This window comes from Danio rerio, chromosome 20 (genome assembly GCF_049306965.1).
Source record: "Danio rerio strain Tuebingen ecotype United States chromosome 20, GRCz12tu, whole genome shotgun sequence".
In the NCBI taxonomy this organism is placed as follows: domain Eukaryota; kingdom Metazoa; phylum Chordata; class Actinopteri; order Cypriniformes; family Danionidae; genus Danio; species Danio rerio.
Window position 1 is genome coordinate 26161573 of NC_133195.1, and position 19538 is coordinate 26181110.

A 19538-nucleotide genomic window follows, 5' to 3' on the forward strand; every position below is an offset into this window, starting at 1 on the left:
TTTTTAAAAGCTTACAATGGCAACTAACTAACTAACTAACTAACTAACTAAACTAAATTTACACTGTATAAATGGACAATGATCCGGCAAATAATTACCAGGACAATCGTTTGTTTTTTACGGAAATTCCTTCATAAAAAATGTAAAATTCTGTAAATAAACAAAAAATGCCCTGGTAATTTTCTGCTGGCACATTCTTCGATTTTTACAGAATTTTCCTTATTTAAAAAAAACTGAAATTCCAGTAAATTTCCAGTATATCCTCAGTACAATTGACTTTTGTCTGTCAATGATTTTGTAGAAACTTCAGTAAACTTTTAAATAGAAGCACAAATTTGTAAAAACATTTTACTCATAACATTTTGCTGAAATACATTAAAATATCATTACAATTGCAGCCAATGTAGTTTTCCAAACAACAGGTGAAATAGCTGTAAAATGAAAATAAGAAAAGTTCCTCCACAATTACACTGTAGTTTTTCCTGTATTTTTACAGATTTTTTTTAGCTAGCTAACTAACTAAATAACTAAACAAAGCCAAAGACTTTATATATATATATATTTAATTGACTTTACTGTATTTAAATTCTGACTTTTCATGTCAGAATTGTGGCTTTATTGCTGTTGTTTATAGATACAGTTTATTGGTGCTTTCTTAATTCAGACTCTTTTTTTTTTGTACTTCATGCTTTTCATCTCAGAATGTACTGTATGAATAGTGAAAAATACATTTCTGCGCTATGACTCCTGGGTTAATAAAAGTCAGAGTTGCTAGATGTTAACACTTATACCTGTGTGATGTGAACTTGCAATTATGAATGTAACGACTGGGGTGGAAGTGACAGATACAACTGAGGTAAGATCCAATATGCAGGTTTATTTGGCTTCAAGCAAGCAGTGGTCATACAGGTGCAAACGGGTATATTAAGACAATCCAGAATCATAAACGGTAAACAGGCAAAAGGTCGAAAGACAGGCGGCTAAACAGGATTAAAAGGCTAGGTTCAAACACGGAGAAACAAGACAAGGAAACGCGTTGTAATGTCCCACTAGGTAAACAAGACTCTGCCAACTGGATGGGTTCATGAATGGCTTATGTATGGTAAGCTATCAGTCTGTGACAAGGTTCAGTTGGTGAATGTAATCAAGCAGATGAGTGAGCATGGGTGTCTAGGAGAAGTGCATGTATGCAAATGTAGTCCAGGAGAAGGCGGAAGTGTAGTCCAATTATAGTGGAAACCAGCGATCTCCGGAGAGCGATCGCTGGTTATCGTAACAATGTGAAGTCAGAATTGTTATATACATGTTGAAGTCAAAATTATTAGCCCCCCTTTGATTTAAATATTTTCCAAATGATATTTACCAGAGCAAGGAAATTTTCACAGTATGTCTGATAATATTTATTCTTCTGGAGAAAGTGTTATGTGTTTTATTTAGGCTAGAATAAAAGCAGTTTTTATTGTTTTTTAAGAATCATTTTAAGGACAAAATTACCAGCCCTTTTAAGATATTTTTTTCCAACTGTCTTCAGAACAAACCATCATTATACAATAACTTGCTTAATTACTCTAACCTAGTTAACCTTATTAACCTAGTTAAGCCTTTAAATGCCACTTTAAATTGTATAGAAGTGTCTTGGAAAAATATCTAGTCAAATATTATTTACTGTCATCATGACAAAGATAAAACAAATCAGTTATTACAAATGAGTTATCAAAACTATTATGTTTATAAATGTGTTGTTTTTCATTATATAGAAATAATTCTAACTTCAATTGTAAATATATTGTTAAACTAATTTCAGATTTATCATATAGTATAATCTGTAGTGAACGTGCCTCCATATAGAACATCAGAACAGGCTAGACTTTAATGAACCTGATGGTGAAATGAGAATGAAGAGAAACATGGACAAAGGCTTCAACAACCAGGATGGAATGAAAAGGACTCAGCGGGCTCCAGAATTTTGGCATTCTTTATTGAAGTCTTAATGATGTCCCAGCCTATTTTAAGATCCGGAGATGAGCTGAATGAACAGCTGTGTGCCTTAACCAGAACTCATTCCAGACGACTTCAGACACATTTTAAAGCATGTCTGTGTGTGTGAGTGGAGAAGATGAATGGATGAAAGTGCTCTGGAACATTTAAAGTACAAAGAAAACTACAATGAACCGCAGATTGTGATGTACAGGGAAGACTGGTTTAGCTTTGCTGTGTGAGACAGTGACCCATATATTTTGTGTATGTGCTTGTGTGTGTGTGTGTGTGTACCTTGAATTCCTTAAGTTGTGGGGACCAAATGTACATTTTTGTTCCCGATGAGCAATAATTTGAAAATAATAATACTAAAAATGCTAATTATTTTCTGTGAGGATTGGGTTCAGGGCTAGGGGGATTAAAGATAGCTGTACAAGTGTGTGTGTGTGTGTGTGTGTGTGTGTGTTTGTGTGTGTGTGTGTGTGTGTGTGTGTGTGTGTGTGTGTGTGTGTGTGTGTGTGTGTGTGTGTGTGTGTGTGTGTGTGTGTGTGTGTGTGTGTGTGTGTGTTTTTGTGACATATCAGGACACAAATCTGTATAATGACATGGGTATGACACAGGTATTACAAAAAGGAGGTGAAATATGAGGACATTGGTGACGTCCTCATTTCCCAAAATGCTTATAAATCCTATAGAATGAGTTTAATCAGAGAGTAAAGCTGCACACAGTCTCCTGTGATGGTTGGGTTTAGGGGTGGGGTGGGGTAAGGGCAATACAATATACGATTTGGACCGTATAAAATGAATAGAAACCTATGTAATGTCCCCACTTGTCACAAAAACAAACATGTGTGTGTGTACGGGCTTCCCGTAATACACTCACAGGTGCTTGAGACAGGTAGTATTCACATTGATGCCTCAGGGGGTTGGAACACACCCTGACATCTCATGTTTATAGCTGATTTATAGAAACTGAAATTGCATGTGTGTGGTGAGTAAAGGACTTTCCCTGCAGACGGTTTGATTCTCAGACCTGTGCGTCATGATGGAGTGCAGTGTCCCCTCTTCAGGTCTGTTTTAGGGTTTGATGTGTCATTTCCAGCTGTGTTCACGCATCAAACCAAACATGCCTTCACGTCTGAAAGTCGCTAAACATCATGACTAAGCAGAAAAAGATGTCAGATAAAGACAGATTTTCACTTGCGTTCAACTATTTAGAGATTCTCAGAATCTGAAAATAAATGTGTCGATTAGACATATTTCTACGCTAAAAGTGTGTCAGTACAACAACAAAAAACATGATCCTTATTTCCTTTAGCTTTTTCTTGGTCACTCAACTTTTGAAAACATCAGCTGCACTGACCTAAAATTATTTGTCAGTAACACAAAAAACACTTAGTTGGGTTAACAAAAGATTATTAGTTTTCTGGAGAGGTGAACTACTCTTTTACTTTTTAAGTTGGAAAAAAATGCTTGTCTGCAGAATTGGAACGCCTAAAAATGAGTGAATAAAAAATATATATACTCCTTATTTCCTTTAGTTTTTTTTCTCTTGTTCTCTTTTGTTATATATTTTTTCACTTTTAAATGATAAGATAGTAGAGAGTATAGAGAAAAAAGCATGGGGAGATAACAGAGGGGAAGGATCGGCATAGGACTTTGAGGCTGAAGTTGAACTCGGTTCGCCGTGGACACCAGAGTGCCATGTGTTGAAGCATTAACCACTACTCCATTGGCTCTGACATGTACTCATCTTTTGAAAACATCAGTTGTACTGACCTAAAATGTTATTGAGTGAACAAAAAAACAGTGTTCAATTGAAAAAAACAGGGAGCATGTGAACTGCACTGTTTTGATCATTTTCTGATTTAGCGTTATTGTTGTTTTTCCTCCTGTCCTGTTTCTAATTCTGTGTCTAATATGTGTTTTGTTAACATTTGTCTTTGTTTTATTTATTTTTTCAACTGAACAATGTTTGTTTGTTTGTCCTGATAATGTATTATTTCTTAGTACCAATTTCCACAAGAGTTTATTTGTTCACTCAACAAAATTTTAGGTCAGTACAACTGATGTTTCAAGAATTGAGTACATGTTGGTGCCAATGGAGTAGTGGTTAGTGCGTCAACACATGGCACTCAAGGTGACCTGAGTTCGATTCATGCTTTGAGGTCCATATGCTGATCTTTCCCCTCTCCCCATGCTCTCCTGTCTCTACTGTCCTATCAATTAAAGCTGAAAAAAATAAGATGCTGAGTACATTAAAAAAAATAGAAAGGAAATGAGGGTTATGTTTTTTTATTCACTCAACTTCAACGCCTGAAGTTGAGTGAATAAAAAAACATAATCCTTTTTTCCTTTCTATTTTTTATCTTGCATACTCAGCATTTTATTTTTTTTATTTCAGTTCTGCAGAAAAAAAATGTTCAGTTGTCACAACTTTTTTCTGTTTTGTTACAAAGTAGTTCAACTCTCCAGAAAACAAATAATCTTATATTAACCCAACTTAATGTTAACATAAAAAGCGAAAGGAAATAAGGATTATGTTTTTTTGTTTTTGTATGTTTTTATGTTTGTTTGTTTTTTTTGTTTGTTGCACTAATAAAATTTTTTTAACAGTGTACCTACAGTGCTCAGCATAATTGACTACAACCCATTTTAAAAGTAAATAGGGGTAATAAATATTTTGGTGCATTTGAACAAAACAGATTTATTAAACATATATATGTTTTAAAATTATATTGTAGTCACAGAAAAAAAATTACAAACCACAAAATTTCAACAAAATTGTATATATATATATATATATATATATATATATATATATATATATATATATATATATATATATATATATATATATATATATATATATATTGTTTCTCTTGATTTTTCTATTTTTACATTTTTTTCGATATTTTTCCCTAATAAGTAAATTTGGGCTACAAATCTTTTTTACCATAGAATTACTATTAATTCTGACTTCAACTGTATATATTTTACAGTGTATTTTTTTTTTTTGTCACATACTGTTTTATGTGTTTATGTGTTTTACTGTTTTATTTTTTATTTTTTGCATACATGGCTTTCATGCCTTCAGTGTTTCAATGTTTTCAATGTCATTATAAATTGTATATGTCACCAGCAAAGTTTACAGTTTGACATCCAGAACAGTATTTGTGTTTTGATCAAACCCTTCTGATGAAAGAGCGAATCATCTGGTTTAAACAGCACTGCAGTGTTGATGAGCTGGGAAATATCGCCCTAATGAGGCAAATCTGCTCTCGGTCTCTTTAGAGTTGACTCACACTCAGATGAGAGATTTGCTGGGGATTAGTGAAAACAGATTGAAACACACACACACACACACACACACACACACACACACACACACACACACACACACACACACATACTGAAAGAATAAATTGATTGCAGCCAGTGATTTTACTGTAAATGTGACCTCAGTCTTTAATTTCTTGTACATCTTTCTAACACACTCACAGTTGTGCTGAGACAATTTAGTTGGTTTTGGTGATAAATAGCTTCCTGTTTGCAATATTCATATGATAAGAGTTGATTGCAAGCTTGATTCAATGTAATGTAAAGGATGTGATTGGCTGATCCCCTTTGATTTGACAAGCTGTCCTCTCTGCTCCACTGGACAGGTGGTTTTGTGAGGGGCGGGAGCTGCACCACTGCCCTGATATCCAGATCTGTCGTGATGGTGACCTGCACACACTGGTAATCACAGAAGCGTTTGAAGACGACACCGGCAGGTACACCTGCGTAGCTTCCAACGCACTGGGAGCAGATAACACCTCTGCAGAAGTCTATATTGAAGGTGAGATCTCAGCTACATGGCTAAATTAATCTCTTTTGATTTTGTGCACTTTCCATGTATTAAAACACATTATTATATCTAATTAATTTAAAAATCAATAACCAAATATGTTTACTTGAAAGGGCGACACAATGGCTCAGTGGTTAGCACTGACACCTCACAGTAAGAAGGTTACTGGTTCGAGGCTGGGAGGGCATCTGCTGTGTAAAGCACATGCTGGATAAGTTAGCAATTCATTTTGCTGTGGCGACCCCTGATGAATAAAGGGACTAAGCCAAACAAAAATGAAGGAATGAATTTACTTGAAAGTCTCCTTTTTCATTGTTGAACAAGCCTGTCATTGGATAAAGTGTTTTGGATTTAAGGAAACTTGGACTGAAAGCCCTGACCAAACCTATCATCAGCATAAAGAATCAAAAGACTAGAGTAATCTTTGCTGCGGAGCAGAGCTTGACATTAACTTTTTTGATCACTAGCCACTTTGGCTAGAATTTTGCTAACGCCACTCACCATTTTTACTAGCCACACTTTTGTTGTTGGAAAAATATATTTGATATGCATAAGTTTGACTTTGACATGCTAAAATGACTTGATTTAGATTTTGTGTTATTTCCACATGCATTTCATATTTTTGTGTGTTGTGGATGACCTTGCATACACAATGTGCATAAGAAATAAGTTTTTATTTTACATGACTTTTCAGGGCTCAAAATTAAGAATTTTCCAAATTTGTATCTGACCTCACCAAGTGAAGTTTCATAAACTAATTTCGAGAGGAGCACGTGATATGATTGTGCACCGCTGGCCACTCATCCGTAATCAGTAATAATCCAATCAGAATGATCCTAGCTTAGTATAAATGGATCACTTTCTCCCCATTGCACTATTTTCATTTTGGAAGAATCCCCCCTTCCACCCCATCTCCTCCTTTTTCTCCCCTTCTAAAGGGGGAGCGATCGAGACCTACCTGATCTCGGTTCTCCTGATATGCTTCTAGACCGGGCGTGAGCCCTGGGCTCAAATATCTCCGAGCTCAGGGTTCTCTCCCGGGACAGCATGCCAAACCTGCTATAAGTGCCAAGCATATCTAAGTGGGAACTCTTGAAACATAAATAATAATTTTTAGCCATAAATTTTAAATGTGTCAAAACAAGTAAATAAATAATTTTAAATAAGGTTTCAAAATATAGCTGCACTTTTTATTCAACAAAACTTTTTTTCAAAAATAAAATTGGTGTTTTAGTAAAAATTATTTTCATGTATTTAAAACTATGTGTTGGTCTGATCATCAGTTAACTAAATGGGGAGTTAATAAAAAGCAATCTTATTGTAAAACAAAGCAATTAAACCATGTTAACAAAAATAACTATAAGCAACAGAAAGCAGGTGAAAAACATACCTGTCAGGTAATAAAAGTACATTTCTTTGGGTGCCAGATTGACGTAATAACTGGAATCTGAAAGTGTTCTTTAATTTTGATTTTAAATATCTCATTTCAATTTTATACACTTTGTGTCTTTGTACAAAAAAAGTTTTTTTTTACTCATATAACACAATAAAACAAGCTTGATTCCCTTGTTCCCTAATTGTGATTTTCACTGTGTGATCTTCCTCTCATAGGCTCAGCTGAGAGTGCATTATCTAATAGCCCCTAATTCACTCAGTGTCATAAATGTTCTTGTTACTCCACCCAAAGCACAAGTCAGGTTGTTTAGGAAAACTGACCATAAATGTACCCAGAGGCCAATGATCCATCAAGAATTTACAACCCTCACAGAAGTCAATTTTATACAAGCAGCTTTCAAGCAGTTCTCTGTTGCTCATTAGAGATGTTGAGTTCTTATGATTACCTTGAGTGTGAGAAATATCAGCATGATCATTCCTGATAAAATGACTGGATTCATTGATTCATTTATTAATTTTTCTTCGGCTTAGTTTTACAAACTGCAACCCAGCACTGGGAAACACCCATACACACTCATTTACATGCACTTATACACTATGGCCAATTTAGTTAATTAAATTCATCTATAGCGCATGTCTTTGGACTGTGGGAGAAACCAGAGCACCTGGAGGAAACCCACGGCAACACAGGGAGAACATGCAAGCTCCACATAGAAATGCCAATTGACCCAGCCTAAACTCGAACCAGCGACCTTCTTGCTGTGAGGCGACAGCACTACTCACTGAGCCATTATGTCGCCTGCAGTTTTATAGAGCAGAAATAAATGTGACTGGACCTTTACTCAATGCAATAAAAGAAAAAGCAGCATTCGTTCATTAATTTTCTTTTCGGCTTAGTCCATTTTATTAATTCTGGGTCGCCACAGCGGAATGAACCGCCAACATATCCTGCTTGTTTTTACGCAACGGATGCCCTTCCAGACGCAATCCATCTCTGGGAAAAAAAAGCAGCAATTACCCCCAAAAAAGAAGTCATACTACATTTTTCTTAACATAAACATACAATCATTTTGTCATCGAATACAATTCTTAATGATTATTGTGATTAATTGTGTGCTAAATGTAAAACTAATTCAATGTAAACAGCTCATTAGCGAAGAGTTAATTTAGAGCGTGTCTACATTTACACAAGTTTACTGAAGCTGCAATACTGAACAGGACCACAGTTTTTGTTAACTTTAGTCGTTTTTTTTTTCATCCAAATGTCTCTTTTGCTGCTTTCCAAGTTTGACATTTGGAAAATTCTGGCAGGCAATATTGGATCATGTGAAAGTGTGTGACTAATGGACCCTTTTCACTTTTCCGGGTTTCTCAGCAGCAGAAGTCGTGATAGTTGGATAAACTTAGAGAGTGCAGTAAATGTGAGAGTACAGCATAATCATTCATTCATTTTCTTTTTTCGGCCTAGTCCCTTTATTAATCAGGGGTCACCACAGCGAAATGAATCACCAACTTGTCCAGCATATGTTTTACGCAGCCACAACCCACCACTAGGAAACACCAATACACTCCTGCATTCACACTCATACACTACGGCAAATTTAGCTTATTCAATTAACCTATACCGCATGTCTTTGGACTGTGGGGAAAACCGGAACACCAAGAGGAAACCCACACAAACATGAGGAAAACATGCAAACTCTACACAGAAATGCCACCTGACCCATCCGGGGCTCGAACCAGCGACCTTCTTGCGGTGAGGTGATTGTGAAACCCACTGCGTCACCATGACACCCAGACAGCATATATAGTATATTTGCTTGAGTAATAAAAGAAAAACTCAACGATAATGTTTCAAGACTTTCAAAAAAAGCAAAAAGAAATGTGAAAGACTGATAACAACAATGAGAAGAGAGAACAACATCAAATTCACTGTTCCGTCCAAAGTAGCTTTATTAAAAACACCTTGCATAGGCAGTAATTCTTTTTTTTTTTTGTTATTCGATGCAAAGATGATAAAATACATACATAAATACATATAAATGCACAGCAGATAGGTTAAAAAATGTATATTAATAATATTAAATAATTAAAAAAACTGATCTTAACAGACTTGTGAAAAGAATCCATAAAGGATTGTTGCTGAACATCACATTATGACCTCTTTTTTGAATTAAATAGAGGGAAACATTAAATCTGCAAGTTACATTAAAGTGGATTAAATAGAATAAATTGACTTTCTCAATGCTGAAGTTGAATTATTAAAATAAACAATCTCTGCATAACATCAGATTATGGCCATGTTGCAGTGTCTGTAGAAATGCTGCAAACTCATGCTTTTTGAGTTTATGCTATTTATCTGTGTTTATTGGATTTATGATAGCAACATCTAATTACTGTAACTGACGCTGAGGAGATGAAGGGAAAGGGGAGACTAAAAGGATGTAAAAATGTTTAAACTGATTTTACTGTAAAATTATTGAAGAAAAAAAAAACATATAATCATAAAAAAAAGAAATGTTTCATGCTCAAAATCTGATGTGATTGTGGCATCGAATATTTCATAAACCAGAAATTGCAATTGTTCAATTCTCATTTTCTCCTTCTGTTTCTCCCCATTAAGGTGCTTCCTCCTCAGACTCGGAAGGTGAAGGATCTGTGTCGAAGTCTAGGTCTGGAGCCATGCCACAGTATGTGTGTTAAAGCATGCTCTTCCTGTACATTCTCTAATTCCAGCTCCTAATTCAGCCATTGTCATGAACACGTTCAATACACACCTAAAACTCACAGCTGGTTGTTTAGATATAATCCACCCTATAAAAATGCTATAAGAGAATTTGCTTTTAAAAAGGCCAATAATAAATCATGTAGGAATCATGCAGTCTAAACTTCTCTCTCACTACTTGAACTCTTTTTGGTCACCTGGCCTTGCAGTTCTTCCCTTCTGTTTACACAAATTATTTAGCGTTTGGCTCTGGTTCGCAGTGATATCATCACACCCTTTTGGGATTATGCTCTCATTGGTTCCAAAAGTCATTTATAAGGTGCAAACTGCATAGTGAAAATTCAGACAGTGTGAAGTGGATATTGCTTCACTGTGTGTGTGTGTGTGTGTGTTAGTTGGTGCGTGTTAGAGAGCAATTACCCCACATTGAGAACATCTAAACAATTTCCAACAGTCACACTGTGAACTTTAGGCCTACATTTCTTTTTGCTTATGGAAACTTCATGTTTTGAAAACTTTATAAGATCTTGTTAGATCATTACAAAGCAGACTGTTTGACGTGGATGTAATAATCTTGGATATGACAAGTATGTAAATGATGATGAGACCTGTTAAATCAAAGGCTATGATGGAAGTTAGTATGGAAGAATATGATGTCATCAGCATGTGCTATAAACAAATAGATCAGTAATCTAAAAACATAATTACATTTCTGACACACTTCTTTTCGAGGATTTTTTGAGGAATGTCTTTGTTTTGTTCACCTTATTCTTCGTGTATGAGTGGATGCAGCCATATGAAACTTTTTAGCTTGAGACTTCTGTCATTCATTTCTTATTCAGTTAAAAACAGCTTGTTACGCTGCTTGATGTTGCAAACACTTGTTTGTAGAGCAAGTTTGACCTGCCATTTATTATTCCTAGTCATTTCTACCATAGACACCTGAATCGGATGTTCTAAAGCAATCACAAAAACGAGCACACTTCTACATTGAACAATAAGGTCAATAGCCTAACCTCTCGGTTTTATGCTGGGCCATGCTTTATGACCAAAGAAATTGCCATGATTATTTCACATTGGTTATGTTGTGTCTGGGGCAGACTGAAATTGCACCATATATACATACAATAAACTTTAAATAAACCAGTATTAGATGAGGCAGTGGCGCAGTAGGTAGTGCTGTCGCCTCACAGCAAGAAGGTCGCTGACTCGAATCTTGGCTCAGTTGGCATTTCTGTGTGGAGTTTGCATGTTCTCCCTGCCTTCGCATGGGTTTCCTCCTGGTGCTCCGGTTTCCCCCACAGTCCAAAGACAAGCGGTACAGGTGAATTGGGTAGGCTAAATTGTCCATAGTGTGTGTGAATGTGTGTGTGGATGTTTCTCAGAGATGGGTTGCGGCTGGAAGGGCATCCGCTGTGTAAAAAACTTGCTGGATAAGTTGGCGGTTCATTCCGCTGTGGCGACCCCGGATTAATAAAGGGACTAAGCCGACAAGATAATGAATGAATAAACCAGTATTACCCCATTCAGGATCGATATAACTTACTTTATTTATTGAATTTAGATTTCAATCTAACTTTTTAGTTGGACCAGATCTGGCAGATATTATTGCATTTTTTATATTTTGAATTTGTTTGTATTTCTAGATTTTCATTTATAATTTAGACTAAATTATTACATTTTTGGTGTGTTTTTGTCATTATTAAAGATTTTTGTTTTTAATATTTCTGTTTTTAGTTTCTATTGTCTTTTAACTAATCAGTATTTAGTTACATTACATTACATTTAGTTACATTACATTAAAGGGATCATGAATCAAGAAAGGTCCACTTATAGATTACTGAGGTCCACTTATAACATATGCAAGATTTTAACTACTACATATAAGAAGTTTTTTGCTATTACAAGTTTTTTTTTTGGCGCTCTCATTGAAACTTGCAATGTTTTTTTGAGGTAAAAAAAAAAACCCCACTTATATGATTTAACCGTTGTGCGAATTAATCTGATAGACATATGTTGTTTGGTGTACTTTTTTCTTTTGAAAACTTTATAAAATCTTATTAGATCATTACAAATCAGACTGTTTGATGTGGATGTAATAATCTTGAATACAATTAGTATGTAAATGATGATAATAGCTGTTAGTGTTAAACCAAAGGCTAAGTTAGTATGGATAATTTCATCAGCATGTGCTACTGTAGGTATAAACAAATAGATTAGTAATCTAAAAAGTTTTTTTAAATTATTTTGAAATCTTTTCTATTTTATTTTTTATTTCTAATTTAGGCTAAATTATTTTAATATTTTTTTGTGTGTTTTGTCATTATTACATATTTATGTTTTCAATATTTCCTTTTTATTAAATAAACTAGTATCTATTTTATTTAGTATCTTTTTTTTTCACAGGACATCAGCATTTGGTTCATTACATTAAAGGGATCATGAATCAAGAATGTTTACTGAGTTCCACTTATAATGTGAACACGATTTTTACATAAAACTTTACTAGATTTTAGCAGTTAATGGGGTGTAACATCACTCTTTTGGTGCTTTCATTAAAACATGCAATGTTTTTAAAATTTTGAGGTAAAAACCCACTGATTTGATTTAACAGTGTTGCCTATTAATTTGATAGACATTGTTTGGTGTACTCTCAAAACCGTTTGAGTCATTTAATTGCAACATAATAGTTGGATCAAACATGATCAGAACTGAACCATATTTTATTTTCAGTCCCTAACTTTGTCATTATAAGACAATGATGCAGGATATCTCAATTCATGACCTCTTTAAACTAAATGAAAATAAAATGAAGAAACATTGCCTTTGCAACTAGCTAAAAGTAGTGTGGGTTGTTTATATATATATATATATATTATATTTTGGTATATTTCAATTAACATTTATTTGAGTAAACTAAAATGTTTCTTATGGTTTTAATTTTAGTTAACTATAATAACCTACTACTGAAGCAAATTCTGACCACTGAGGAAAAATATAGTCGAGCTATTTGTGTATTTTATTCCAGTTCCTCCTCAACTGGGTCACATATAATGAACTTTAACTTCAGTCTTAATGGACTGTAATGGAGAAAAAAAGATTGATTCACTTTGTCATCGCTTCAGATTTGGTCACCAACGTTGAGCCAAGATGACTCAAAATGTCCTTTTTTTTAGTTATGGTCTATTTTTTTAAATGAACATTATGTATATATCATTTTAAGCATTTTCTTTTACGTTTAACTTTATAGTAAAATGTTTTCATTAAAAGATAACTTTGCTGTAAAATTGTAGACATTTTCCCAGGTCTGAATGAGTTTTGATATAGTGTTGTTGATGTGTGTTCTCAGGGCACAGAAGAAAACCAGCTCAGTTTCTCTGACGATACACACATCTTCACCAAAGAGCCCAGAAGCTCAACCTCATCGCTCTACGCTGGTCCAGCCGATTTCTACTACACCACAGAGAGTGAGAAATAGCACAGACACATGATTGAATCAAGTTACTATGTAATTTTGCACTTTTGGTTCCATCGTCCCAAAGGAACTAGTTTTTTATTAGGTTATCAAAAAGCCAGAATGTTTTCATGATTTATTCTAAAAATAAATAAAAAAATAAATAAATTGTTCAGTTTTTCTTGTCTTAAAAAGTCATTTTGAAATGCACATACAGTATTATGTTGTGTTTGTTGTTTTTATAGAAATTAAGGGTTATAACTGACTCTAGTGTTCCACTGAAGTTCTTCCATTTGCGAAGTGAAGCAGAACATCATCTAAGCCACAGACAGCTTGTTTTGGCTCTGTGAATGGGTCATTTTTACCACTAGAAAAATACAAGCAGCACAGCACAAAGCCTTATGTGCTTTTTTCCTAATTAAAAAACCTGAATTCACTGTAAAACCCAAAAAGTTAAGTTAAATCAAACCGTTTGAGGAAACCGATTGCAACAAACCATTTATGTTCAAAAACTAATTCTAATGAGTACTGGGAACTTAATCCATTTGAGTAAATTAGGCAATTTGACCACAGTAAAACCCAGTAAATAAAAAGAACTTAAACCAACTGAGTACTGTAAAACCCAATAAGTTAAGGCAACTCAATCCGTTTGAGGAAACTGATTGCTACAAACCATTTGAGTTCACAAAAATCTAATCTATATGAGTACTGTGAACTTGCTCTATTTAAAGTGAAGTACTGAGGTATTTAATTAACTCATTACCTTCAACACTGAGTTAAAAACTCTTTTCAAATGAGTAGAATTAACTTTCAGTACATTTTGAGTTAACTACACTCATTTTATGTGATAAAGTTGACTGTTGGGGTTTACCGTCTAGATAAATATTAAGTCTCTCTAAAACAAAGAAAATAAGTGATTGGAAAATGGTATTCACAAATACTAGAACATGTTACTGTATATTCATGCAATGTGTAAGCCTACATAAAAATATAGTATGATTTGAAGCTTGACATATTTACATGCAAATCAACCCAAATCATCGCTTTATTTAGCCTTTTTGTAAACACCACATTGCGATTCATCAATCAGTAAGATTTCAACTGCAACAAAAGATGTCTATGTAAGTGGAGCCAGTCTACAATCTACTACAATGACACATACACAAATGCACAAATATTTCTGGAAGACTCATCAGGAATGACAACAGCAGATGGACTTATAAAACTCACTCTCTCTGGAAAGATCCATCATCATAACCACACTTATTCTCTCCCTTTCTCTCTCTGTCAGGTCCAGAGTCCAGTTTCTTCACTGTATGCCGGTGATGCTCTTGCTAAAGCGCCCCCTAGCTTCACTAAGGTAACAAAACAGCCACAAAAGAACTTCTTTAGCTGCATTCACAGCTAGTTTGAGTAATCAGAAGTGAATCATGGTATGAACTTTCTCAGACGATTCTCTTTTCTTTGTGATTGGTCATGTGACTCTGTGAACAGGCCTAGGCAGAGCCGCAGACATCAATGCCAAAAGCTGTTTTCTCATTGCGCTAAATCATTTTCCACCTCCTTAAAAAAAGTTTGTTTTTGTAGACCCCTATCATCCCACTTGCTCTTTCTTCTCAGAGACTTTAATCTTCCTAATGAGAGGATGTGCCTTTTATAATACATGGTTTCATGTCATCATCATAGTCTCATACAAACAGGCATACTTTTTGACTTGAACTTTAAATAAACCTATAACCTGTCACATGTAACCACAAGCCTGTTACACACACATACTTTACACAAAGCTTCAAAGAGTGAACACACAACTGAAAGCAACTCACATGCACATGTATAAACAAACTGCGCTTGGACTTTTATGGGTTGCTGACAGCTTCTTTCCTATGAGTCTATTATGTCTTTAATGTAAAAGAGTGTGTACTTGACAATGAAAGAGGTGCTGAAGAAAGAGCAGAATTAGTGGTGGTTTACTTCAGTTTTTCTCTTCATGTGTTTGTACTCTTTGCCTTTGTTTAGCCCTCAGTCAGTATTTCCAGTGTTAACCTGGGGTTCTCTGTAGGTGTTGCAGGACGCACAGCCGTCTGAAGGTCAGGTGGTGGTTCTGGAGTGCCGAGTCAGAGGTAGTCTTCCTCTGCGGGTCCAATGGTTTCGAGAAGGCCAGGAGATCCAGGACTCTCCTGATTTCCGCATCCTACAGAAGAGTAAGAGGAACTACTTGCACTAAGATTTTGTTGTTTTTAGCTGATGTTAGCCGTTCTTTAGGAACCTTTAGACAGTTTGCAAGTAAAATGATCTGTTGGTACTTGGGATTTTTTATATATATATATATATATATATATATATATATATATATATATATATATATATATATATATATATATATATTGTAGCGAGGCAGAGGGAAAACACAAACACAGTTGAGTAAAGTTACAAACAACGCCCCGGAGGGTGCTTTATTTACAAGTGAAATAGTGCGTGAATGAGTGCTCTTCTTAGGGTGCGTGCTCAAGTGCTCCGAGGAGATGGTGAAGGCTGGTGAGAGTTCTGGTGTTGGATCGGTCACGAGCTGGATTCGGCTGTGGGAGAGACAGAAAGAGACAAGCGTTAGCGCAGGGAGTAATTTGGAAATGAAGCTCGATTTCCTCCTGTGTGGGGCTGGCTTTATCTCTCCCTGGCTGATGAGGTCCAGCTGTGAGCGATCCGGTTCTGATGAGTTTTCAGCTGGGGTGAATTTGTGACCAGGGCGACGTAGCATCAGCAGACTCGCTACAATATATATATATATATATATATATATATATATATATATATATATATATATATATATATATATATATATATATATATATATATATATATATATATATAATTGTATATTTTCCAGAAAACACAGAAACAAGGTGTGTGCCAAAATAGAGATTACCAATTTGTAAGCATGAGTGAAAGCATAACCTGTTGAATTCTGCGCTACATAAATTGTCATTGGCACAAATATAATTCCTTACTGGTTAGGTCGACAGTCATTTGATCTTTTTGGACAAAATAATGTTTTTGTGTCTTTGCACATGCCTTCATATTGGAGGAAAAATCTGCCTCAGTTGAACACATACCTTTTTTTTATATCCCTTTTTTTCTTCATTCAGCATTTTAAAAAAAGTGTGGCAAATCTGTCAGGATTCTGTCTGGCATTGTGTCATTATGAAACACACTGAGATCAGTGACTCTAATGAGTAAAACATACAGTACACAGCCAGGGAGTAATTCATTTATAGTTCTGTCTTATTCAAAACTGAATGTCTCAATAGAAATTTTCAGATTTAAATGAGCAATAATCACAGAAGTAGCAGTGCGATATGGTTGTATATCAGCACTAGTGGGAGGCGTGCAACGTGTCTGCTTAGTGTCCCACCAGTGACAATACACCGCCAAATCACACTGCTACTCCTGTGATATGCCAATATTTAAATGATTCTCTAGCATAATGTTTAAAGTGATGACAAAACAGGTGATTTTGCTCAAATTTTAAGATTATAAGGCTGAACGGCATGAAATGCAATTTGTCTACAGAGATTTCCTAGTATTTCTCTGATGCAATTGGGATATCCGGATAAAATTAACACAGAAAAAGCCTTAAACAAAGCAAACACTACCAGAAGCACTACCAAACTGGTATAAAAACAGCCCTACAACATACAAAAGAGAGAGATCGACTTAAAATGTCACTTACCAGGGTTAAAATTATTTGATCAGCTGTAGTTTGAAATTACGAATTGAGTTTTTCTTTTCTAAGGGCTTATTATGCGTTTCCATCTTCTGGCGGAACGTCAGTATGAGTATTTAAAATAGGCACTGTCCTTATAAATAAACTGCATAGTTGCAATCTAGACAACTACAGTCTCGCCTAAAAAGTAAATTACGTTGTCCAACAGCTGCAGTATTTGTTAAACTGTATTTAGTTTATTGATCTGCTGTCCCTCTATGTGGGCGGAATAATACAGAAGTGTGAGAAGGCTGTATGAGTGCTGTTATTGCAGAATTCTGTGCGGATATCAGCCAACAAGACAGAACTGTTGTGTATATATATATATATATATATATATATATATATATATATATATATATATATATATATATATATATATATATATATATATATATATATATATACATATATATATATATATATATAACTATTCACAGATCCCACACATATTTTCTTGTTGTGAATAACTATTGTGATTAACTATTTATTTTTATGTCTAGGTTTATTGGTGTGCTGCTTTTTAAAAAAAAATTTTTCTCATTTCTCATTAATAATTTTTTCTCATTTCCCATATTCCTATTTCATCAGAGCCAAGGTCAGCAGCAGAACCCGGTGAGTGTTTTTATATTATTATTAATATTATTATTTTACCCCTACATTCCCCTTTAACACTCTTCTTATTCATAAAAACACTTTCATCAAGATACATGTGTACATATAGATAATTCTCGTAACCTCTCAGCCAGCATATGACGTTGACCTACAAGTCTTGACGACATTACTGCACAATATGACCTAGATATGACTTGACAATCTATGATTAACAGAATACATTAATGGCACAAACGCATGTCAACACCTGAGCTGAAACCTCCAATGAGTCACATACCTTCATGTATCTACCGCTTACCTTCTCGCTTTAAGGATAGTAACTTTCATCTTTGAATGTGTCTCAATCTGCTCCCTGGTTCAGTAGAACCTAAACAACAAAATAGTTATAAAAAATGACATTGACATAAAATGTGATCATAGAAAATTACATGGAAATTGACCAGATTGCGAGTATTAGTCAATCACTCCTTTCACTTACCAGAAATGTTGTAAAGTCATCAGAAAAGAGAAATGTGGGCACATTTCGTAATGGCTTTATTTTTTTTAACTGCAACAATGTTTTTGCTTGATAAATAAATTAATATACTGTAGTGTGTTGATGTTGGCAAAACCGGCCTACATAAAGTGTATAAAAAAGAGCCTCTTAACCTCGATGGAGTCTCAGGTGATTTAGTCATCAGTGTCCCAATGCTTTTGTCTCAAATCCTTTTATAGTGCCTATTAGTGTTCACATTTTACTAAATCACCTCACTAAGAGCAAGGAAAAGGAATGAGATACGGCCTATGACTGTTGGAGCAGACTTCCCTATGCTATTGAATCACATCTGTAACCAACAATTACCTGTCTAGCTTCACCACACCTGTCTGTCTAATTGTCTGTCACCTGTCTATATCCCTTCCTCATTACAGGCAATGTTTATGTAATTCTATTGTCTCTGGAGCATTGGAGGCACTTTATTACCATAATGAATTGCGTTGTAAATCTGTCCAGTTATAATAGTTTTACATGTGTCCACATGTAATTGATTCAATCAGTTTTTTAATCTGGTGTTACTTCTGACCTTAACTGTAATTGATGACTTGATGTGTTTGGTTTTACAGAGGAAATCTGCACGTTGGTGATTGCAGAAGCGTTCCCTGAAGATGGAGGTCTATTTTGCTGTACAGCAACAAACGAATATGGCTCGGTTAATAGCACTGCACAGCTCACGGTCACACCAGGTGTGTTTAAACTGCGTGTACGATGACTGTGTAAGAGGTCAAAGCATTACATTGGTAAAGAAGTACATTAAAATGGAAAGAAAAGTGGTCATGGTCAGTTATGACACATGTTGAAAAATATGTGATCAAACAGTCAAATAAACAAAGAAATAAATGAATGAACCAACAAATAGATGAATATCTTATACACACTACCATATATAAGATACGATGTGTACAAATGTTTGGCATCAGTAAGTTGTGCATTTTATGTTCACCAATGTTGCACTTATTTGATGCAAAACACAGTAAAACCAGTGATATTGGCAATTATTATTGGAATATAAAATAACTATATTGTGTACATTAAAATTATTATATGTTGATTTTTGATACTTAAAAATAATTCTTACCGTCAAGGTTTAAAAACTGTGTTGTTTTTAAGGAAGTTGAGGAAGAACAGCATTTATTGGACACAAAATTGTCAAAAATCTGTTTTGATATGTCTTTACAAAAAATACATAATATAATATAACAGTGCTTCCCACAGGTTTGAAATATT

The 19538-nt window shown here is 34.8% G+C and overlaps 1 protein-coding gene across 11 annotated transcripts in view; it reads left to right on the forward strand.

Annotated features, from left to right (window-relative positions):
* The window catches only part of palld (palladin, cytoskeletal associated protein), a 150885-nt gene that overhangs the window by 61057 nt on the left and 70290 nt on the right, over window positions 1-19538 (forward strand). For all 11 annotated transcript variants that reach the window (XM_021468620.3, XM_021468621.3, XM_021468623.3 and 8 more), the window contains 7 exons: window positions 5643-5818; window positions 9846-9912; window positions 13297-13414; window positions 14693-14761; window positions 15461-15602; window positions 17753-17776; window positions 18878-18997. In XM_021468620.3, coding sequence (XP_021324295.2) covers window positions 5643-5818; window positions 9846-9912; window positions 13297-13414; window positions 14693-14761; window positions 15461-15602; window positions 17753-17776; window positions 18878-18997 — 716 coding nt within the window. The remainder of the gene's footprint in view (window positions 1-5642; window positions 5819-9845; window positions 9913-13296; window positions 13415-14692; window positions 14762-15460; window positions 15603-17752; window positions 17777-18877; window positions 18998-19538) is intronic.